A 24,236-nucleotide genomic window follows, 5' to 3' on the forward strand; every position below is an offset into this window, starting at 1 on the left:
AGAATCACCGAAATTAAAGTTTAAACGACACTCGAGAGCGAGCAGCGCGCAGCTCGAGTATAGGACTCGTGTACTCGCTCCGCCGTTAAACGAGAGAAAATTATCAGGAAAACACTTGAGCTCGTACTAGGCAGCTGGGACACTCCGCTTATTTATGTTAATGTCAAACGAACTCCGCGAATGAGATGCAAATATTTGCTCTACGGCAAGAAAATCCCGAGAAACATTGTCGTTTAAACGTCGACGGCTCGCGTCTCGGTTTTATTGGTTTCGTTAAGTCTTGATTTTACCTTCATCTTTTTGATTTAATTTTATTGGCGCTGTGCTGGAGAATAATCAGATATACGAATTAAGACACGAATCACAGAAATAATCTTGATTCATGTGTTTGTCTTGCGGAAAGAGGAAAAAGACTCGAGATGAATCTGACGTGGATACATTTTCGTCGAATTTTTGCGACGTTCTGTACATTCAAGAATCGGCGATGCAGAGTTCGCGGATCGTCGCGTATCATTCCGATTCCGGGAATTGTCGGGGCACGCTTTTGTCTGCTCGCTTTATTATTGTCAATATTGACTGTGTTGATTGACCCTAGAACACTCGCTGCGTCAGCCCGCACCCCCCTCTTGCCATCACATCGCATCGCTGCACTCGCATCGCGTACGTGAGAGATGGGCGGATGATCGTGATTTTCCGCCGGTTGTTGGATAGATGGAAAAAAGCGGTACGCCAAATATCGCTCGATGGTTTTCGATTTATAGCGAATTATCCGCATGCCTATTGTCTGCTTCTGCCCATTCAAACTGCAACGAGAGTACATCACGGGCGCATTTTATGACCTCGATGAGTGCGAGAGAGAAAGCCCAAATAGTTTCGATACAGTTTAACCGAAGAGTTTGTTTGGTGTGTAGCTAATTTATATTTAATCTCTACCCTCCGCATATATTATATATATAACTTTCTTTATACAAATTCTATTGCGGCTTGTGCGTGTGTATTAGCTTCGTTCCTGAATATATTCAATTAGATAGAGCGAATTTTGCAGCACTTTCACGGTAATCCGCGCGAACGCAGACGGTAACTTTATTTGTTTCGCATATACGAGAATCAAATGCGACGCAATTTACATATAACCGAGAGAAATCGTTTGTACGGACTTTGTCACGCAAATGCAAGGAAACTGATGGTACTAAAGCCGCACGAAAAAATCGCGTAGTATCGCGCGCTCAATATTACTTTCGCTCGGTGCGTTTTAAGATGCAATTCAGGTTTCCAATTTGTTATGCATTCAGATTCTCAAAGAGCAACTTAAACATATGATAATGAAATTCTCCTTTGGCATACAACAGCCTGTTTGAGGCACAAAGATATTCTGGCTTACTTCTCTAACTCGATTCGACCGCAGCAATGTAGCTCCGCAAAATTCTCGTAAAAGTGAAGTTAACCAACGTAATCTCGCAATGGTTTTCCCCAACTCGTAGCGAGATACGGAAGCGACTCCAAATCGACAATAAACCGGTATACTGTTGCTTCACCGTAGCAAAAGTTTTATTTGAGATTTGTCATTTATGATATTTTTCTTGTTCCAAACGATGGGACACGTAACTGAATTGGATCGTTGTTTCATTGAATCGTTGGAATATTGCAAATAGGTATCGGACCGTTCCCATCTCGAGAGAGAACAATCGCGGCTCCTTGGAATTAATGCGATCCCGTTTGTAGCCTGACAGTCTTGAGCTTCCCGACGAAGTTGGGACGTTTATCTTGGAAGGCGGCGAGTCTATTCGAGCCTGCCTCTTGAAAAGGACGTCTGAGACGAAATTTCTTGAAACGTGGTTACACTTCTTAATTAAGATGTGTCAGAACGATACCAAACTCCGTGTTATCTAGCAAATTATTTCAGTCGCGTGTTCAGGGAAGCGATATCGCTTAATGGGATCTTCATCGCGCGACGTTAAGGGAAAAGAGTGTTTTAGAGATACTTAGCTTAATTCGAGTATATTTAATGAACGTCGCAGTGATGAGGATTTAACGCGGAATATTTTTCCAGGAGACGGATACGTTCAGATGTGACAAAGCAGTCACATTTGTACGAATAAACGTCATTCTTCATCAATCTGTCATTTGTTACGTGAAATAATACTACAAATCATATTCACAATATTATAACGTTAATTTAAAATTAGCATCATATATGAAATATTTACGTTAATTTGGTCTCGAAATTAATTTCCCGAATCCCCTGATATTAATTGGAAATTAATGCCGAGTGTATCACATGTTTGGACGAGAAAAGCTACCGCAGCGCTATAATCCAACTACTATGATTCACACTCGTACAGCAGGGTTCGCTGACGTATTACCGCTGCACTGTGATATATTATTTATTGCGTTACGCAATTTTGACGAGGTTTTATGAATCGCAGTAGCTGACAATGGGATAAAGCCATGCACGACCGCTAATTGAGCGCCCTTGGTAACCCTACGTCAATTTTGTCATATCCGCTGGTCGTATTTGGGTCGAAGATAGCCCGACAGCAAACCTGCACGCGTTACACAACGTGGCGTAGCTATAATGTAGTTTAGAATAGGCGTGTCCATCAAAACGCACAAGCCGCTGTACCCAAACTAATCGAATAAGATGAGAGGCTCTGTCGGATATCTCAAGCATCATTATGGCGCTGAAAATATAACATCCTGGAAATTCTCTTCCTTAATATCATATAATAGAGCTTATCTGTATATACGACAAAGTCGAATAGCCCTTACTATAATGACACATAATATTTCCTGATGAATAACTAGAGTTTTTTAACGATGCGAGAACGTGAGGAAACTGAATTACCATTTTTACTAAATAATATCGGTAAAGAACGTCGATGTATCTTACTTACGTGGCGCGAATATCTTTGTCGCGCTCCTCGAACGTGCGACCGTCTTTGGTCGCCTACGTGTCGGATTTCTTTGCGACAGCCGTTAATAATTAACGGCTTCTAATTATTAGAATCTGTGTCGCGACTTTCGGACGGCGAGTTGGCGTACCAAAGAGCAGCTGACGAGAAGAGGAGAGACGCCTGGTGCATCTCGACGATGCGAGTATTTCGCGCGGAGTCAAAAGTCATCATCATCCTCTCTTGCCTCACTCACTCACTCACTCTCGTTCGCCCTCGCTTGAGCGAGCACGAATCTTAGATTGCAAAAGCGATATTTTTTTCTCTCGTTAATTGATCTATTATTGCGAATCTATATAATAGCTCGTGTCAGAATTATATTTAGCTCAACGCTCATCTTCATCTGTTTTACACGATTGTATCAAATATTTTGCGCAAATTGCGAGTGCAATAATGTTTATAAATGTACACGTGACAAGGGTGGTTAACAACACGGATTATAATGTGAGTTGTCAGAACAAGCGGCAGGTTGTACTCTGCTCTGTCGTGTAATAAACCGCCGCAAATTTGCACTATGCTAATTTTCGGTAATATTCGGTTAATATAGTGAATCGGTAACTTTAGAATAATGTAGCACTAAAGTGGGTAATAATAGCGTAAATTTTTAGTGCTTCGTACGACAGACTCACGCGAGTATCGATTTTAGGAGAGAGTCGATGACCTAAGTTGCATGAAATGGAAATGATCGAGACCGGGCGGCAAAAATCAATGACCTTTAAATCAGCGCGATAAAATGGCCCGGCCCGACAGTCGCACGAAACATTGCCGTCAGATATATATGAGAAAATTTGCAAAGCAAATTTTTCGAATTTTACCGACGGTCGCGAATTTTTATTCCGCTGCCCTTAGAGCCTATCCACGGTTTCGATAAGCTTCGCTTCGCTTTAATCTCGCCGCCCGTGATATGAGCTTTCAGTTTACCTACTTTTTGTGTGATCTGTGGATTGCGAGCGCGAGAAAATGAAAAGTTCAGCTTCGTACACAAAGCTCACGCGCGTGCATATTCATTATTATCCGGGTGTCGACAAATTAGCGTTTCCAACGTTCTTGACGCTTATCAACGAGCGTAATTCTCCAAAATATCCGAACAGGAGAAAATAAATAAAGCTCTTTATCTGCATAATTTGTCAGTGAAAAAATTGTAGTGCACGCTACATCTCCAAAGTTATATAGATACAATTAAAGGTCTTGTTCTATTAACTGCGAAAGCTAACTGCAGGAAAAGAATGAAGCTCCAGAAAGAATTCTAAAAATGTATTGCGAATTAGGTAGCCTCACGGAAGTCGCATAAAAGATGCAGTGCTTAATTACAGCGAAACATTAAACGTTATTGCATTCACGATAATGTTATTTATTTTATAAACTATTTTGTCGAGCTCTTGCTTGCGATAAGTACAAAAAACGTGTGAGAACAATAGAGTATATATATATATATATATATATATATATATATATGCGGAACGCACAGCTCTTATATTATGATTTTTATTTTATTTATTTTGCCGCCGTTTTATTTCGGAGTAACCATTTCGAGGTCTGAGATGATCTTCAGTATTAGACTTCTTCCCGAAAGGCAGCCGATAAGAAAGAATCGGTGACGGGATGAATTTTGGAATTTCTTTTTTTATCGTTTATATATCCTGTTCCGATTGAAGGCGGTTTGCGTCGAACACGGGCGGTTTCCGGGCGGGCGGAAAAGAGTCACGGGGCCTTTTTGCTGCTGACAACGAGATGCGGAGAGCGCGAGACAGTGGCGACGGTAATTTATTAACGTCTCGCAAAATAACGTTGCTCCTTAGCGCAAATAGCTTCCGAGCGTGAAGAAGAAACACATATGCACAGAGCTCGTCCGCAAGTCTAAATAGTGGATTAGAGGAGAGGACGTTTCATTTGTCAAGCTGCTCGAGCTGTGAGATATCCCGTTGCCATAATTTGCTGTAAGTAAGTGCGACGGGGAAACCACGATCCACGATGCGTATACTCGTATTCATATTTCACGATTTAAGTACGAGATATCACGTCGCGAGAGATTATCAAAGATGAGACGGGACTTTGTTCGCGTAAAGAAAGTGAAGTCGACGATTCATACGTTTACTTGATAGCACGCACAAGACCATTATGACATCACGTGTCATCTCGTAGAAAAGAGCCAAGGAGAACTGCATTGCTGCTTGTCGAACAACTGCATCTATTAATTTCTGAAGGCCACGCGTTAACGAAGAAGAAAGTCTTACGTGCCTGAGGAATTTCGAAATTTTTCAATATCCCGTGACATTGTTACGTCACGGGATAATCCGCGGAGCTTTTTACAGAAATGACGCGAGCCATGGTAACGCGAAAACAAATGTCAAATGTCAAATGATCAAAGTAGTAACCGGAGACTGTTGAATTTCTCTGTTGCAGAAGGTGGACCCCGAGCTGATATTTACAAAACAGGAACGAATCGGAAAGGGTAGCTTCGGCGAGGTTTTTAAGGGTATCGACAACAGGACTCAGCAGGTTGTTGCCATCAAGATTATCGATCTTGAAGAGGCGGAAGATGAAATCGAGGACATACAGCAGGAGATTATGGTGCTGTCGCAGTGTGACAGCCCGTACGTCACCAAATATTATGGATCTTATCTCAAAGTAAGTAGAAAAATATACTCTTACCCGGTGTTAAAAAAAAAAAAAACTCAGTTGTTATTACGGTCGTCAAATTATATCTGCTGACAAGATACCGGTCGAGACACTCCTCTTTTTATCACTGCGTTCTATTCCGATGAATCCGCCGCCATATAATCGCACAGGGACAAAAATAAAAGCCCACTATCGAGGGCACTTGCCTGTTACGCCCCATCATTTTTCATACAGCAAAGAATAGGAAGGGCTTGACGGTCGGTTAACTATCGCTTCCGGCTCGGCTGTGTCGCGTCGTCCGTTGCTTCCGCTTCCTGCGAAAGGTTCAACGAGCACAATCGGGAATACCGCAGATCCCTGCGATTTTGCGTCGTAATAATAAGAGCGATCTTTATTTTTAGATGTATTAATTATGCATTTATTGATTTATAATAAAATAGTGATTGAAATAGTGTAATTAATAGAACTATTAGTAATTTTTATTAAAATAATAATTAAAAAATTGATAGAATTATTAGAAATTGTTTAGAAAATATATATCTATATATTATTTTAAAAGCTTACAATTCTCTAGGAGAAAACATCTGTGCGCTTCAAACGAACGTGATCTTATATACCGTTCTATCGTGCGCGCCGGGAAAATCATGTCGATCAACGGGATCGAGATCCGAGCGCTTCGCGAAAAGGTCGCGGGCGGCCGTTCGTTTGCATAAGTCTCGTGTTCCGCTGGCGAACTCGGTGAACCACGACGAGGAGGTTTTACGTGATCGTCGACACGCTTTCGACGTTGAGAGGCGACGCATTTTCTCGGTCGTATCGTTTTGTTGCATTACCGGCGAGCCGGAGCTATTTGCGATACCGCGAGGAGTGCGAGGAGGAAGAGAGACAAGAGGAGCAAACATCGTCCGCATTCTGAAACGAATGCCAGAATCTTCGACGGCTTAAACGGAGTCAAAATTTTCTTTCTGTCACACAGCTCGTTCGTGCCTGGCGAGGATAATTTAATACGCGGAATGTTTTTGATCGTTACTCCACCCAGTTGTAAATATTTTTATGAATTTTACAAGCACGTTCCTCGTATCTTTTTTCTCTCTCTTCCTACAAAATTCATGGATTTATTTTTCTCAATTACAAAGAAGAATCGTTATACTTATTTATTAGAGTGTCATGTATAGGAATGATATAAATTGCATTTACGGAATCTACTTTTTTCTTATAGGTATTAACAACGCTTGTAATATGTCTTAATAATAATTATCGATTAAACTGCTACATTCCCATATATTATTTCGTAGCAATAGTAAAACCAATGGCTTGTAATAGCGACAAGCAATTACTCGGTCTAAGATGTCGCAGTGGCAACGAATAAATCATAAACTTCGCGGCCCCGTTAACATCAGAGTGGGATAAAGTGAATCCACGCGATCGTTATCGAGGATTGTTGAGGGACCGTTAATTGTAACAAAAGGGGAATTGTACGCCACGCCGCGCCGCGCCGTTCCCTCGCGAGACTGTGGGACGAGAAAACGGATTACTCCTACTGACCCACCCTTCGTTTTCATAATCGAGGATCGTGGAAGCTCAGTCGGCGCCCGGCCAAGAGAAGTTTTCTTAATGACCGCGCGAAACGGTCATTAACGATCGTTGGTCGCTCCCGCGAGCGTGAATATATACTCGGATCGAAATACGTTCTCGCCAATTTGCGCCGCGACGTCCGCCACTCCGCGACTTGCAAACGACTTGCAGGACGCGGGCGTTCCCGCTCACGCGCTCGCATAGATAATTATGCAAACGTTAAGCGACCATAATTATCAAGCTCGCGACTCGCGACTGATATTGCGAAATGATATACGCTGTTAAGCGTTACAAACGCGACGAGTCGTCGATTTAAGGAGGTGTACAAATGTATATAATTAATGTAGTTACGAGATGGTCGACCAATGAAGGATCTTATTTATCACGAGGACGAGATAAATAATTCTATTTGTGCAAGGTAAAATTTATTTAAACGGCGGAACGGAGGAGTATAATACGTTACTGCGGTAAATGTCAAAAGCCAGGCGAGATTTCGCGATATTTCCGCGTTTGCGCCTCTCAAGCTCTTGCCGTTGAAATTTTTCCGTTCCCCCGCACGATACGAGAGAAACAATGGCACCATCCCGCGATGACACATCGGCGGTTATTGCACGCGGATATGAAAGAAGGCGCGCGGGTGCCTACGCGTCCGTCTACGCGCCTGATGTCATCGCGTAACGGATGTACCGCGGCGCGGCCACTTCGCTGCCGCGGCCGTCTCGATCGTCGCGGCTTTCCTGCCTTCGGAAACTGTTATTTAGCCAGGACCAAGTCGGTCAACAACGGTTATCGGGTGACGACACTCCTCGAGCCGGTAGCTCGCGCGCCACCGGGCGCTCAACGAAAGATCTCTCGCTGTTTCCTCGCGCGCCGCGAGTCTTCATCGTCGATTTGAACCATCTAAAGAGATCCGTGCTTTTCGCGCACGTACCGCGTTACGACGTAGACAATCGTCATTCTGTAAAAAGTTTCTACGGTGAATTCACATCTTATGACATTCGAGACTCGATCTCGTGGGAATTGCAGTTCCAACTCGATTACGTTCGTTTATGAGATAACGCAGAAAAAGTAACGATCTAGATTACTCGCGATCTGGATTATCGCGTTTACTATATGCAGACCGTGGTATTTATTTCGTACACGACTTTGAAACGGTATGGGAACGCGTAGATTACGGTATACGTTGGGTATAAGTTATAGAAGAAAATGAGACGACTCTCTCGCAAGACTCAGCGGCACTCCTTCGGATTTCTCAATCCGGATGTATCGTCTATTACGAGGGCGTCCCGCTGTGATTCTTCTCTTGTTTCTTCTCGCCGCTCGCCAAAGAAGACTGCTAGAAATATCGCTTTATTATCGATCTTTTAAAAATAATGTTTTGAAGCTACTGGATTGATAAAACGAGCGCTGCACGTGTAGCTCGTGTTTCCTACTTTCTGTTTATATCTTGTTTATCACTTTATGGCTCTTGATGTTTCGACATCAATTATTATTATTAAAATAACGCTGCAGGATATTGCGATCCCAGCATATGCGATAATTAGCAAAAGCATTTTTGTGAAACGGAATTTTATCCGTGGCATGTAATATCTAGTCTGTATATACGAACAAAAATTCGCGACGCTTCTTCTCTCCTTTACCCTATTATTCGCGGTTCATTGTGCTCCAAACAAAAGAAATACCCGCATTCCGCACCCGAATAGAAACGGCGCGACTAAAATTTTACGAATGAACGAGTATAATTGCACAGCACTTATCTTAACGAAGCCGTCTTTTCTCTTAATGTTAATGAAATTCTGGTATCTTCGCCACTTTGTTTTTCCGTACGTTTTCGAATCAAAGAGTTAGACAGTCGTGTGGTCATCCTTGATTGACGGACAAAACATATTCGACAGACGGCACGTGATTTTAGAATCTCGATTTGCGTCTAAATTTGCGATCGCGGATGCTCAAAGCGAACGTCCGAGGAATGTCAAGTAGGTCGCGCGTCAATTTTCCGCAGAAATCACCGCAATTTTACCACTCTAGCTCTACTTTGCGGCCGAGATTTACGGTCAGCTGCTCGATCGCCGCTGGAAAACACGTTCTCCGATAATAACGGGTCGAACGAAGAGGGTGCTTTAACTCTTTGTGACCTTACGTTGCGCTGCACGCTGCACGTGATGTTGTGCTTTATCATGAAAGTTGTATCGTCGTCGTTGTCGTGAGAGATATTTTCGAGCGCTCGCAATTATATACAAACGAGATTACAAACGTGGAATATAAAAAAAGACGAGTTCGAATACACGAGAGAAAAAGAGAGGGAGAGAATAACTAACAGAATTTAAATTAGACGGACTTGAACGCACGCGTGTTACATGAAGTCTGCATCCTACACCCTGCAAAATGCAACGCAGCATGCAAAATGAAGACAAAAGCATGGGTGCATGATTAATATAGGCTGGTCGATTTCTCGTTGCTGTTTTTAGAATGCTATGTCCTTTTATACCTCCGTTTCGCGAAATGGCAGGAGTGCCGTTGGCATTGACGAACGACGCGACGGAATTAATCTTCGCTTTACCGTGCCCCGTCCCTTTGGATTCGCGCCCTTCCGCATCGCATGCTCGCACGAGTAGAGCGCCGAATTAAATGTCGATAGATTGCAACTTGCTCGTGAGTAAATCGGCTTAACTGCATCTGTACAGTCAACGACTTTTTTCTCATAGACGCATCAGATGTTTAAATCCGCGATTTGTAGGAACTTTGGTAGGGTATTGTATTTATTTTTTTTTGTTTTTTTTTTTTTTCTTATTTATATCAAGTGCGTTTTCAAACACGCAGTACCTCAAAAATTCTATTCAAAATTTTGTACTAAATAAAGATCCAACGTCGTTTAATTTCGAAAAAAGTCACGATTTCCGATTATTGTGCTTAAATACGATTATTATCGCATTCGACGCATTCGATTATGGTGATTTTGTATTCGAATGGATCTTCTCCTCCCAAAGCATTGGAATTAAGCGTCTCTGTCGTCACTCGCCGAGAGTGAAAGCAACCAATTACAGGACTCCGTCAATTAACCGTAATTGCCGCGAACGGAGGCGGGAGCAAAGTGGAAGGGGAGCGACAAATAAATATCGTCGATTACGCGAGGGACGAGTCTATTCTCGGCTCGTGTCGAACGAGAGATCCGGACCATTAGGAAATTGGCTGACTAATAATAGTTCTCTTGCAATGCGAGGACTCGTAACCCGTTACGTAAAGTGATGAACTCCTTAAAGTTCATCTCTTTCTCTCTAAAAACTCGCATATAAAAATATATGTACAAGATGTGCTTATAAGATTATATTTTTATTTCGCTTTCAAATCAGAGAAAGGAGCAACGAAAAAGAGAACGAGAAATTACATAGCTGAATGAATTTCCGATCAACTTGACGACTCTTGATCGTAATCTGCCCACCCATCTATTCTAGCGGGGTTCGTTAACCCCCGTCCGTCGATTAGAGAGATTAACCTGCAATTTACTTTCTTATTATCTCCTACCCCATCGGATTGGATTCACAATATTATCTCGAAGTCGTTATATCTGATAACGCTTTCGGGACAGGTCGCCGTTTGTCATTCGTCTCATGCGTTTTCTTGATGGCGAAGGAAAACAAAGAGGATAGAGGAGTGACGCAGCAACCCTTCGTTCACGTAGAAATCTGCAAAAGTGGCTATAGTCGGGTTGAAGGAACCCCCTATCGACGGCAACAGCCTTGGAAAGATCTGAACGGGAAAAATGCGGGGAGCATTTCGAGCAAGCCTCCTGAGTCCTGACCGTACGACGGTGATAAATGGTGCAATTTTATGGGCAGCCAATGCTCGCCATCTTGGCAAATGCCCCCAGTCCGGCGCGGTTGACCCGTTTAAACTATAATACGAAAATTATTCGCCATAAAACGACAGCGCGCGTCAAACGCACGAACATTGAACAAAAGTCAGAGCCAAGACTTATGAAGAGTCTCCCGCGAGGAGACTCCGTAAAAGGAGATAGATATGAAGAATCTAACAAAGCATGTGCTGCTTGACACGAGGCGATGCCCCGTATCGTTTATGTCCTTCGGTACTAGAAGGAGATCACGAATCAAATTTTTATCTCGAAGCGTTTAATGCCAATCTGGCGAGCTTTTTTTAATTTACCGTACAGTACGAAATTAATAGTCGGCCTAAGTTACGGCGGGGGTAAAATTATTCGCAAAGTCCTTCTAGAATGCAAGCGACCCGACGAATAAGGGCTGATGTTTCGTTTTTCACGGTGCGTGCACTTTCGCTTGGCAACACCTGGCGAGAAGAGTATAGTGGTATAGTATACACACGGTGACGCGCGTAATTGCAAGGCCGGGGCCGCGGCCGCGGCGACGCGCCTATGGGGGTCGGCCGAATAACCCAGGAGAGGATTCGAGGAAGAAAGGGATCAATTAATTATTTCTTTATAATCGATCGAGGGCGAAGGGCGTAAATCTTCCAATATCCTCGCGCGGATCACTAGCTCGGGCCGCGCTGATTATTAACGCGCGATAAATCATCCGTATTATCGTCCTTACGCGCAGTACCACCACACCGTTCCGTCGACCACCACTATTAACTCGCGCCGTATAATTTATCCGATAAGTCGCACAGTGATTGGTCATCGATGTCGGATATAATTACCGCTACGGGGAGGAGGATCCGGTCAGCGATGACGCGCGTTGCCTTGGAGCAACGAGCGCGTTGCGCTTGTGGAAAATTAATAGGCCAGCGCAGGAAACGGCGGACACGTTTTTCCTTAACGGGCCCGCATTAGACGGTAATTTACGGCTGTTCGAGAGGCCACGATAAATCTTCATTACCGCGAACAACACCGCGAGATTAATCATATTGCTGTCCGTTGTTGAAGAAAGGTCACCTCACCTCACCCCCATGGCGAGGATGTTGCCCGCTCCGTATCGCTGATCGCCTTCACGGTCGATCTCTCTTACAATCGGAGTGCGACTCGGACAATATGATAATACGCGGTCACGCGATACGTCCGTCGCGTCGTCTCTCGAATGGAGAAAGATACGGTGCGTTATAAATAAAAATTTATCCTTTTCGGAGAATCGTGTACTTAATTCGCTCAGACGTCTTTTCTTAACGTTACGATTGTCTCAAACGCAACTCGAGATGTTGTTACGTCCACATAAGTTGCTAAAATTTTCTTTAGGAATATCAGCGACGCGACAGAAACCGACTAATACTTCCGAGACATATTTTCCTTGATTACATCTCAAGGTCCGGTCGCGATCGGGAATAGCAATTGTTCGGCGAAATGATCTATTTTCGTTAATTGGCGGCCGCTCGAGATCCCGCTCCGGATCTTAATTGTCGGAATCGCCGACGAGTCAGCCCGTTACGCATCTTACGCCGACGGTTCCCAATCTCATCCGTGCTCGTTCTGCTCGACAGGGTACGAAGCTGTGGATCATCATGGAGTATCTGGGTGGCGGCTCGGCCCTGGACTTGATGAAGGCCGGTAGCTTCGAGGAGATGCACATTGCCGTGATATTACGCGAGGTGCTCAAAGGGCTGGATTATCTGCACAGCGAGCGTAAGCTCCATCGCGATATTAAAGGTACGCTCAATAAGGCGCGAAGGATGTTTATTGGCACTTTAACGCTCTTCGTCTACAGAAATATTAAATAATATCGTGTTATTCATTCAATCGATTCAACGAGATATCATTTCGCCTAATTAAAATCCGCATGAATTAACTGCATTAACTATACGATGCACAATTCTATTAAAAAATAATTCAATGTTCAATATCGTTGTTAATTTATACGTAGAAATGGGCAGAAAATTAAAATTTGTCGGGCGTTAATAGAGCGTTTTATTCAGTTTCGTATTGGTTTAAAAACTGAAGATTAATTCGCATGGACGAATTCTTTTTCGACCTTGCAGCGGCGAATGTTTTGCTGAGCGAAATGGGCGATGTCAAGTTGGCCGACTTCGGTGTAGCCGGTCAGTTGACGAACACCACCAGTAAACGAAATACCTTCGTCGGTACGCCGTTCTGGATGGCACCCGAAGTCATCAAACAGTCTGCTTATGATTCCAAGGTAATTTCATTAATTAAATTCCGCCGTATACCGCGGTGTGCATACCTACAGTGCTGAAAATTAAGTTTATTATAGGTTTATATATTTTGCATATTTTGCATCCATGAAAATATCTTCTTGTATTTTCCATTTACGTGAATATACATTATTATCATTTATAAAATAAAATTAATTCTTTATTAGTTTTCTTAAATATGATGGTCGTCTCATCCTCTTCTCCGTTTCTCTTCGCTTTTTCTTTCTTAAACTCGCTTCTTCTAAAAATTATCTTCAAAGTGGCGCGGTCACGTTTTCATTAGCGTATCATTAGCGCTTCATCTGGCAAGTGGTAACTCCGCGAACGCTTGTCCCGTAGGCTGACATTTGGTCCTTGGGCATCACGGCGATCGAGCTGGCGAAAGGAGAGCCACCCAATAGCGAGCTGCATCCCATGAGGGTCCTCTTTCTGATACCCAAGAACAATCCGCCGCAACTGACCGGGAATTACACGAAACAGTTCAAGGAGTTCGTCGAAGCCTGCCTCAACAAGGATCCCGAAAACGTGAGTGTACCGTTATATTCATGGCTGTCTGTGTTTCGAGTTATTATAATCAATCGCGTCTCGTAGCAGTCGTAGCTTCGGAAATATTTTCAACGTTGTCGTATCGTTCGATGTCTCAATAATAATCACGAAAAAAAATATGTGGAGGGTAAAAATAGAAAAATTCGTTTAATAAAACAAAAATTTCGACATATAAGAAACATAATCGATTATTGCGCTCGTGTCTGTGCAGAGGCCGACGGCGAAGGAACTGCTCAAGTTCCAGTTTATCAGGAAGGCGAAAAAGAACTCGTACCTGATCGACCTGATCGACAGGTACAAAAAGTGGAAGTCGCAGCGCAGCGAGGAGTCGGAGACCGAGAGCGAGAATTCGGACTCGTGAGTATCTCGATTCGCGTTTCTGTCACGCTTCTTACGAAAGTAAAAGCCGCCGCTTGTTATTTTCGTACGTTACGTACATTCAGGATCTTCTCTTTTTTTTTCTGTCGCTAATTCCATAATAAATTTATATCTCGAACGTGCAAGAAAATGGAAAACCAGTTCGAGGCCGTTTATCAATTGCGCGGTATAATAGGCCACCATCCGAACGTGGTACTAAATTGTAACACACTGCGTTACACGGTGTTCAGGGAGGAATCCAAGCAAGACAGCGACATGGACGAGCCATGGATAATGACGGTGAAAGGCCCGCATGGGGTCAAAGGATCCGTGGTGCCTATGCTGCCACTGGACGAGCAGCCCGCATCCCTGACCCTAACACACGCGAACCACAGGTCCTCCAATCACAGCCAACCGAGTAAACCGCACGCGAACGGCGCCTCGCGGTCGCCGCCGAAGGACTCCGCGTTTAATCATTACAGAAGCGAGTCCAGGGATTCGTTGCGCGATGGTCAAGCGAAACACACGCCCGTACGTTGCCGTCCCAATAATCGAGTGTGTCACATTTCATGTTCATATTTGTACCCTTTTCTTACTTTCTTTTTTCTTTTCTAGTCCCGACCGCACGAAGCCGCACCTCCACCACCGGTGGACACGAGAGAGAAACGAGATGAGCGAGACTATCGTGACTCCAGCCGAGAATCTACGCTCAGGGAGTCTGAAAAAGAAATGCGCGATATGATCCGCGAGAGGGACAGAGAAGTCGTCAGGGAACGAGAACGGGACAGGGAAAGCAGAGATTGGGATAGAACCAGCAGGGACTTCAACTCCCGGGAGAAGAGAAGAAACAGCAAACCTGACGTGCCCATCACTCCGATGGCTGATCACAGACCTGGCGAAGATAAACAGAGGCCCAGAAGTTCGCAGGAGCTCAAACATCCGCGAAGCGTCGCTTTGTCCGGTGTTGTTTTTCCTCTCCTTTCCGAGGTACTATACATTGAATATAGAATGATGAAAATATGAAAAATGTAAAAAGTAAAAATTAGTGAGATTTTATGGGAATGATCGACGTTTCCAATAATATTACAGCTCCAACGAAAGCACCAATATTCGGCGAGAGACAATAATGGCGAAGGCGGTAGCGGTGGCAAGAATGGCGGTGCTGTAGAAGAACTGCGAAACGCCTTCGAGTCAGCGGAACGCACGTCGCCGGGAATGACAGAATCCCTTATTCGCGAACTGATTAAATCCCTACTCCCACCCAATCATTCAGAAGGGCGCCTATCTATGCTAATGGAGAAGATTATTTTAAGGTAATATTCTCGTGAGCATACGCACCACCGCGCAATATGTATTTGCGCAAGAGGAACAACGTGCTCTTTTGTTTTAGGGATACGTAGGGACGCGAGAGGACAAAGGTCCGCAAGAGACTGTGGTCCCAGAATATTCTGACGTTGTAAAACCATACGCGTTATTTCTCTCGTCATTATCAATTCACTAAACACTAAACAAAATACGAGCCGAGCATATCGTCAATGAGTGACGATTCCGAACGTGAACGTGAAGGGGTGCGAGGGAAATGTGTTCGTTGCTCCATCATCCCATTCCTTCCCTGCTCTTCCCCTCCCGCGCTAATCTATAAAGGCCGCACTACAACGAAGTCTATCGAAGTTTTACAAAGTAGTCTACTGAACCGCCCCATTTTCACCTACCTACCTCGCCGTAGGATAAAAATACGTAGACAACGGCAGATACACGCGAAACGTTGTGCCAGCATTCTTGCAGTTCCTACTCGTGTTATTGTCATCGATCCTTTTCTGAACTTCTCAATCGACGTGACCTACATTTACACGCTTTTCCGTGTCGGCTCGTCGCCCGATGGTTCATTTCAATCACGAATCAATTCATCATTGTGGAATTTGCATATTCTTCGATTTTTTTAAATCTTCTAATTTTAAATATTCAACTTAATAATTTTTGAAGTTAGAAATCACACCTAAAGAGGATATAATATTATATTTTGTTTTATATTAATAAAAAACATAAGCATGGTTTAATGAAGACCGACTCATTACTAAAAGTATGTTATTTTTAAAATCTGCTAGATGAACTGTCGGTCAATTTCCTTTTTACTACCTTAGATATTAAAACGTTCTTTATTGCTAATAGATTACGGAGGCATTGTAAAGAGGAGTATTCGAAGTATATCGGAGCATTTGGTTTAATGACGCTTTAGCGATCTTATGGCAATCGGTTACGAGTAGAGAAAGGCGGAAAATATATGGACGGCAGTGCGTTTGCGAAAAGGCTGAATCGAAACCTCCATTATGTGATAGCCTAATAAATATCTTAAACCTTCTTCATGTTCGGCGTGAACATCGATCGATACGACAACAAAATAAAATTGTACAGACTCGGCAAAACGGATAGATGAAAAGCATTCGATGACTTGGTCTTGCCTCAATATAGATACGTCCGTAGCATGCACTAGCGAGATATCTCGAGAAAAACACGATCTGTATAAGGAAAAACTTCTAATTCTTTAAAAACGGTACTTTTATTGATATTTTTACAGAGAGGATATGTATTTAATATTGCATTCTGAAGAAAGGTCTCGTAGTGGTCGAGCAAAAAATAAAAAGGATATGTGTTCTTTGGGTAGATTTCTTCCCGTGGCTTCCTAGTGCATGTTTCGAACACGAAAGAAGAAAGCTCTAGCGCGCGATGCTAGAGGAATTGTAAATATGTATGTAGCGCGATAAGATAGTCTTATTGTTCTGATCGACGTCTTTGCCAACCGGTCGCACAGCTCCGTTAAACGATCTTGTTACGAAGAGAAAAAGAATTCCTTTCCCTTCCTATGGTCACACATCGTTCGTCATTGAAAAAGATGATAGACGTAGACTATAGGCAATATTGCCGTTGCAAATTTATCGAGGGCTTTTATCGTTTTGTGTAGTTTTCGCTTGTTGCGTAAAAATTGCAGATAAGCCGTTACAGTGTTTCAGGAACCGTACGCGACGTATATAATAGCGTTTAAAAATATATATATAATTAATTTCTAGTTGTGTGTGTAAAACCCACTTGAAAATCGTCGAGAAACAATGCTATTTTAGAACTCTTATCATCTCCAGTATACGTACATACATCTATGAAAGACGCTTCGATCTTTCCACATCGCGCTTTAAAATATCGCATTACGTCATTAACTTAGAGTAACAATAGAGTCGTTCCACGTTAACGTGTCGTTAAACTGTCTGTACAGCATTACCGAATTGTGAAACGCAATTCGATAGTTCAAACGAGAAAGAGAGACGTCGGAATAAAAGCGCCTTTTATAAAAGTTTCAATTCTTCGAGAATACAATAGTTGACGTGGAACAACTCGACAATCGATTTAGACGGAATTTACCATACGATAAGGTACGAGAAGAGTTTCTTGAACTTTGAACGCGTGGTGCGTTCGAACAGCGATGACCGGATACATATATATAATACATATATATGTATACATATAAATTAATATATATAATATTAAATTATATATATACATATATATATTGCGCGGAATTTGAGTACTGCCGTTCTTCCAGACTTAACTTGCGTTGTACACACGAGTATTTCTCGAATTCACCGCACTTGATTTTTCACGATCGAGTCTGAGCTGCGATGACACTCGCGCAGGGCGTCGACACTTAATCCAACGTTGTTTGTAAACTAATGTATTTTATAAAATATATATATATATAGAGAAAGAGAGAGAGAGAGAGAGAGAAGGAAATTCCACACGCACAACACACATAATACACACACACACACACACACACACACACACATGCGTAAAAAATAGAGTTATATAGAGGATATCGTCTATGGGATGGTCGGAGAAGTCTCGCTCTTCCGACGGAATACAAGGACCATCCTGCAAACGGTGATTTAAAGGAAGGTACAAAAGGGTGATAGAGCAAGAGTGAGAAAGAAGAGGGACGAATTTGTAAACGAGGATACGTCAATTAACGGCAGAAAGCGAAAAGTAAAATGGCAAAGAGACTTAATTACGTTACCCAGCTATGATTATTGTATTAATCTACGATTTGGTTGTTTTTCTTTTCCTTTTTTAAATTTAGTTTGTTCTTTATTTAGATAACTATGTTTACCGAAAAAATGAAAAAGTGGATATTATAAAAATCTTTGCTCTACCACCGCCTTTTCCTTTTTCTCCGTTCTGTTTCTCTATCGCCCGTCTAGATGGGGAATAAGTCAGACTACACGTCATGTATCGATTTTATTTTTAGTTGAGTTACGTTTATTATTCATTTACATTGTATTGTCAATGGTCATTTTATGTCAACTGATCAAACGATTTTTTTCGGTCTTAAGCCGTGAAAAAGATATGCTTTTACGGCAATCGAAAAAAAAACCGCTTGACAAAGCTCGACATGATTTGATTCTCATGAACTATTGTTGTTTCCCTCGCGTTTCGAATTAAGTTTTCTGGTCTTTACGACGATCGCTACCGTGAGTAGACCTCGTAACGCTGCCATAAATGCTTACCGGTTACATCTACGCGAACGAAGGTGTATCCGTGCGAAAGAGTTCGAAAGAGGAGACTTAGCTAAGTAGGCTGTGTAAGCAGTATGCTTGTTAAAAAGAATTATTAGGTCACCCGCGGAGCAGCGATCGATTTTACGTCCAACAATCATTCGTTTTATAGAGAACATCTGTTCCCCTTGATGGCCGTCTTCAGTCACAACGGCCACTGTTGTATATGCTGACCATATGTACGAAACTATCGTCTAAGTCTAAGAGTATTAATCCGCCAGCGACAAGATTGGACGAAAACCGCATCTCCGCAACGCGCTTTAAGAAGGCGCTTAACATTTATATATATTTCAATATATTTCTTCTCATATTTAAATAAATTTATTCAATTTTCTACTTCTGCCGGAATGTCCAACGTTACCACTGGCGGATATTTTTCATTTCACCACTCCCAGCATTAAGCGTATCTATACAAACGGAATTCAAAATCTTGTAATTTATTTTATCGGGATGAAATCAAGTTTGTTTTATTTTCTTTATATTTTTTCGTTCGGCGCCGAAGAAATTTCAACGCGTGTCAGTCGAATGGACTTGTGCTCGGAGTGCGACAAGGTATAACACGGAGAATTGGGATGTGATCAGATCGTTTGTGAGAACGTTCGCGGGGAGAGATTCCCGAAAGTTCACGATCGAATGTTTTTATTCGAATGGTTTCGCGCGTACTAAACGCTGAACTGTTCTGTTTCTCTGCGTATGTAGATTACGAACGGATATGTAACGGCGCCGAACTGTGATCGTCGATTCTTCGGAAGCTCGTTCCTTGTTCCTTCCCCTTTAGTTTATATGGTTGCTCGAGAGCGTGAGTTTTTATTCAGTCGAGATAGATGATCAGAGAGACAGGATCGGCAAGCGCGCGAGATCGTTTTGCTCACGATTCGCGAACCACACCACAATCGATCCGAATTATGAGTCCTACCGTATCCCCCATAGCACTCTCTCTTCTTTGTATTATACTCTTAGCTGCTACCCATCTAATATATATTCAGCGTTAAAAAACACATCGTGGTAACAATAACGTCTCTCGGCGCACGCGTAGAGAGTATACATATATATTATATATAAATATATATATATTATATATATATGTAGGTCCAGAGGTATGTTCCGGGACTGTTTACGTTTTTTGAAATGTACAGTCCTGGAATATAACGCATATATATGTAATCAGATTCAAAAAACTGTCCCAAAAAATGCCGTAGGACATCAATTTTTTCCAGGACAGTCCTGGAAACTGCCAAATGTCCCGGAATATACCGATATCAAAAATAAAAGTCCCGGAACATACTTCCAGACCTACATATATATATATATATATATATATATATATATATTTTTTTTGTATTTTACTTCTACCTCTTCTCTCTTTCTTCTTCTCTTTCCTCTCTGCTCTCCTTCCTCTCTCTCTTTCTCTCTCTTATCTCTCTTGGCTGCGTTGGATTGTATTATATTGACTGTATGTGGCATGCTGAGGGCGTGTACAAATACGAAATAAAGATGAAGTAAATCACGATGTGTGCGGTGAGTATTTCCTTAATCGATTTCATCAAAAACATTACGTGGCCCGGGATAATTCCATTTTTAATTTTTGAACGCCATCGCTACGATGTGTCAAATAAATTTATAATATTTTTGTAAAGTCTTAACGCCGGCGCTTCCTGGCGACAACGGCGACGCGACGACCGTCCGAAGAGCGCAGGTCCGCGCATCGAGAGATGGTCCCACGAGGTCGGGAGAGACGCGGAGGGCGTAGCGATTCTCTCGACGCGTCTCTCATCTCTCTCTACGTGCAGTAGTCGACAACATCCCGCGATTCCCGCGGGTGGTCGCGATCGAAGTACCAGAAGCGGGAGGACCGACGAAGGGTGTCCGCTCTCTCTCTCTCTTACTCTCTGATTCTCTTTTTCTCTCTCTTTGTTTATTTTTGTATCTATCCTTCACTCTTCACTCTTCAGCATATCTCCGCTTCTTCCGGAAAAAAGAGACATATTTTTGTATCTATCCCTCACTCTTCACTCTTCAGCATATCTCCGCTTCTTCCGGAAAAAAGAGACATATATAAGAAAATGCACCCTGCCCGTGTGAGAGGATTGTTCGTAGCTCTTTCAAGAGACGGAGGGAAACACAGAGAGAGAAACGGAGAGTTCTCGACTCGCGCGACGCCTTTTATACGTATATAAATAGAGCGGGGCACACCTCTCTCGGCGACGAAGAGGATTCCGGACGTGCTCCGGAAACGTCCCCGCGCGGTCGACCCGCGGTTACTCACGACAGTGTTTTAACGGTGTATCGCGGAGTGATCGTGCCCAAAAAGATCCGTGTCCCACCGGGGACAGTCCTCCTCCCGAGGGAGGGCGCCTCGCTTATCACCCTCGCGAGCTGCCAATCTCCATCAACGGGACCCAGCATCGCGACAGGATATCGCGAAGTGCGCCGTCAAGATGTACTGATGCATTGTATCTCGTATCTCGAGAGGAATCCGCGTCGACGTCGCAACGCAACGGACCAAACGCGCTCGTCGACAAGAAACATTGCCTCGTCGTTCTTCCTTAATTCCTACAGCATCTCAATAGAATCAAGTAATTTCCTGATCTCGCGTATTCCGGACGTTTACCGTATATATTCATCGAGTATGTGTGTGTATATATATTTCGTGTCGCGTCGCGCGTTGCATTGTACTCGTTGCCTCGCATTAATATCAATGCCGGTATCAGCATCGAAAAGGGATAGATGTTTTCTAAATAAAGTCGCGTCTCCAGCTACAGGAAATATCACTGGCTCGCGTTGCTAGCTACGGCGATGCTGCTTCCAGCACGCGCCACCGGTTAACAATACCGCCCAGACAACAACGCGGGGCGTTTACGCGTATGAAATATCGGAATTCTCCTTAGAGCTTTCAGCTCTCGTGCCACGTAAACGTTATCACGCCTAGCGCATTTGTGCTTTCAATCGGAATTATTTAGATACTCTCTTAATACTCGTTTCTTCCAAAGCAACATTTTCATTCTATCTCCCTCTCGCGATCAATTCTCTTAATTGCTTCGCTACCACGCCCATTATCGCGCATCGCTAGGGCTTCAATCGCTTATCGCCCGGATATTCGTTAACGGGTAGGGAAAGGCCCTCCTTCGTCCCATCGTTTAAATTGCTGCGCGGTGACATATTTACCGCGAATTTCTATTCACTGTTTCCGCTCGGGTGCCAAGATATGGGAGCAGAACGAGCGACTCCCAGAGGTACGCGACTTAGGCGCGCGTTATCCACGCCACGTGCCTAATCGTTACGCGGGTATCAGCATCGCGAAGCACGTGTTCCACGCAGCAGTAACTTACGATAATTCCTTCGCGTAAACGGGATTTTGTAGTAACTTACGATAATTTATTCCGCGTAAACGGGTGAATTATCATAAGCTACTACAGAAGTAACGCTCGCGTAAACGTAGTATACGATAATGAAGAAGAGTTTCTCGGCTATCGCGCGCGACCGAGGATGATCGATGAGCAGATAGTGGATTTATTCACGGTACATTTCGCTCTTACGCGACAGAAGAAGAGACAGAGAAAGAGAAATTTCTGAACGAGGGGATGCTTCGATGAAAACCAGCGGATCGATTAAAGAAAAATTTGACCTCACATCCGCGGTATCGTCGATCTCTCGCGGATAATTTGTTTCTGTGTCGAAGTAATATACCCCGCGGTGCTCCGGATGTCGTGCGTATATATCGATACGATGATATCTCTCTCGAGCTCGCGTTTCCACATAGACTCTCACGAAACGACACAAGCTACTCCGTTATTAGAAGCGAAAGCTCGGTATTTGCACTTTAATAAGCGAGTTAACGGGGCCACGTTCTTCCGGGGAGGACTCTCCGTGCAACACACAAGACGGATTCGTAGTATTAGGTGCGTGCGTGCTCGCCAAGTGCCGTTTCCACGACGAGGAACGTGGACGGTCCGTTGGAACATTCAACGGAGAGGAGAAGTACCTAACGCGCGTCAAAACGTAGAAAATGTCTCGCGGCGATATTTAAAAGCTTTTCTATCAAATACACCACGATAATCCAATAATATCCACCGCTATCTCTGCATTTTACACCCAGAAGGAATCCTAAAGATGATAGATGGATAGTGACGAAGAAAACATACATTTTTCACGGCGAAACGTTCGCACCGCGCAAATTTATCTGCAATGTGATAAGGAAGCCACCTTTTATCTATAATTTAATTCTTTCAATTTTTTCAGATAGACTTCTTTTCCTTTACGAGAAACTTGATCGATATCAATATTCTCCGCTCGTCTCTATAAATTTTCAATCATTTTTCATAGCCCATTTGTACATTTTGCCCCGAAAAAATCCTGAGAAATCCTGAGAAGAAAAGAGCGAGGGATATACGCCGTGTAAACTTCGTATCACCGCGGACGATACATTCGCCTCCCGGAGTCCGCGCGCGTAACCCTCTCTCCCTCTCCCTCTTTTCTTTCTCTGTCCGCTAAAGCGTAACACTCATCGGCACACGCCAGGTAGCTGCGCTTTAATTACACATTTTTCTTCACCGCTCCAAAAAGCCACCGATGTGTAATAGAGCCAGCGCGGGGCTCCTCCCGCCATGCGCGCGCGCGCGGTTTTACGCGCGCGGCCGGAGCGGAGCAGAGCGGAGTGTGGCAGTGAATCCCAGCGACGCGCGAAGCGCGGACGTGTCCGACGTTCCTGCGTTTTGTTAGCCGGCTCGAGCCGGCTGGACGTTATACGGAATTTTGTTTTTTAATTCAGCGTTCACGCGACTCTGATATTTCGATCAACGTGGATCGACGGTTAGCCAATTTACTCCCTGCATGCCTTTCTCCAATCTTATCGTACGTAGTGTACGCACGGTGTGCTCTCGCAGTGTTTATACATATATACATACACCTCTCTCTGGGAAACTTTAAAGTTCTTCTAATTCAACGCGCACGTATCTCGCACGGCTTAATTTTGACCGACGTTGACGGATACCGGCGGTTGTTCCATCTCTAATAACGCTTTCGTTCAATTTTACTTCCGCGTTGCGTTTCGCGCTCGACGCACAAGATGCAAAAAAGGCGACGTGGATGCCCGAGCTATTGTACGCGACCAGTACTAAAAATACACGTCAAAGCGTAACGGGTATATCCTTCTCTCGTCACGATCCGACGACTCGACGGTTTTTACCCCTGGAAACCGCCGTCGGACGATTCTCTCGAGATGCTCCGCGATAATGGCCAGGTCCGATAAAGAGCGGCGCGTCATTCTCACGTAAGTGTAATCGTTCGTGTCCTTCGCTCGTTGCGTAGTTTCCGGACCGTGCCGTGCCGTGCCGTGCACGAGCGCGGGACGACGCCTCTCGGGATTCTCGCCCACGTCGCGCGTCGCCTCGCGATACTCGCCTGGCCGCAAGCCGCAACGCTCCCGATGGTCTCCTCCGCGGAAGCCTACTCGCGTTAATTAATTACCTCTCTC

The 24,236-nt window shown here is 43.7% G+C and overlaps 2 protein-coding genes across 11 annotated transcripts in view; both read left to right on the forward strand.

The window, feature by feature from the left end:
* The window catches only part of Gckiii (Germinal centre kinase III), an 86,437-nt gene extending 66,164 nt beyond the window's left edge, over positions 1–20,273 (forward strand). For all 6 annotated transcript variants that reach the window (XM_077401246.1, XM_077401243.1, XM_077401247.1 and 3 more), the window contains 9 exons: positions 5,355–5,579; positions 12,591–12,756; positions 13,086–13,243; positions 13,599–13,784; positions 14,017–14,162; positions 14,414–14,693; positions 14,778–15,149; positions 15,252–15,475; positions 15,553–20,273. In XM_077401246.1, coding sequence (XP_077257372.1) covers positions 5,355–5,579; positions 12,591–12,756; positions 13,086–13,243; positions 13,599–13,784; positions 14,017–14,162; positions 14,414–14,693; positions 14,778–15,149; positions 15,252–15,475; positions 15,553–15,562 — 1,767 coding nt within the window. In that variant the 3' untranslated portion in view covers positions 15,563–20,273. The remainder of the gene's footprint in view (positions 1–5,354; positions 5,580–12,590; positions 12,757–13,085; positions 13,244–13,598; positions 13,785–14,016; positions 14,163–14,413; positions 14,694–14,777; positions 15,150–15,251; positions 15,476–15,552) is intronic.
* Positions 20,274–20,417: 144 nt separating this feature from the next.
* Positions 20,418–24,236, forward strand: part of LOC143894699 (uncharacterized) — a 37,947-nt gene continuing 34,128 nt past the window's right edge. For 2 of the 5 annotated variants that reach the window (XM_077401236.1, XM_077401238.1), the window contains exon 1: positions 23,332–23,572. Coding sequence is in view for 1 of the 5 variants with exons in the window: in XM_077401240.1 (XP_077257366.1) it covers positions 23,995–24,032 (38 nt within the window). In the remaining 4 variants the exon portion in view is untranslated. Of the gene's footprint in view, positions 21,340–23,331; positions 24,033–24,236 lie in introns of those variants that run through there. The other 3 variants (XM_077401235.1, XM_077401237.1, XM_077401240.1) reach the window with 3 other exon arrangements.

Source organism: Temnothorax americanus, unplaced genomic scaffold, assembly GCF_048541705.1.
Source record: "Temnothorax americanus isolate GAGA-0224 unplaced genomic scaffold, ASM4854170v1 Scaffold14, whole genome shotgun sequence".
NCBI lineage: Eukaryota > Metazoa > Arthropoda > Insecta > Hymenoptera > Formicidae > Temnothorax > Temnothorax americanus.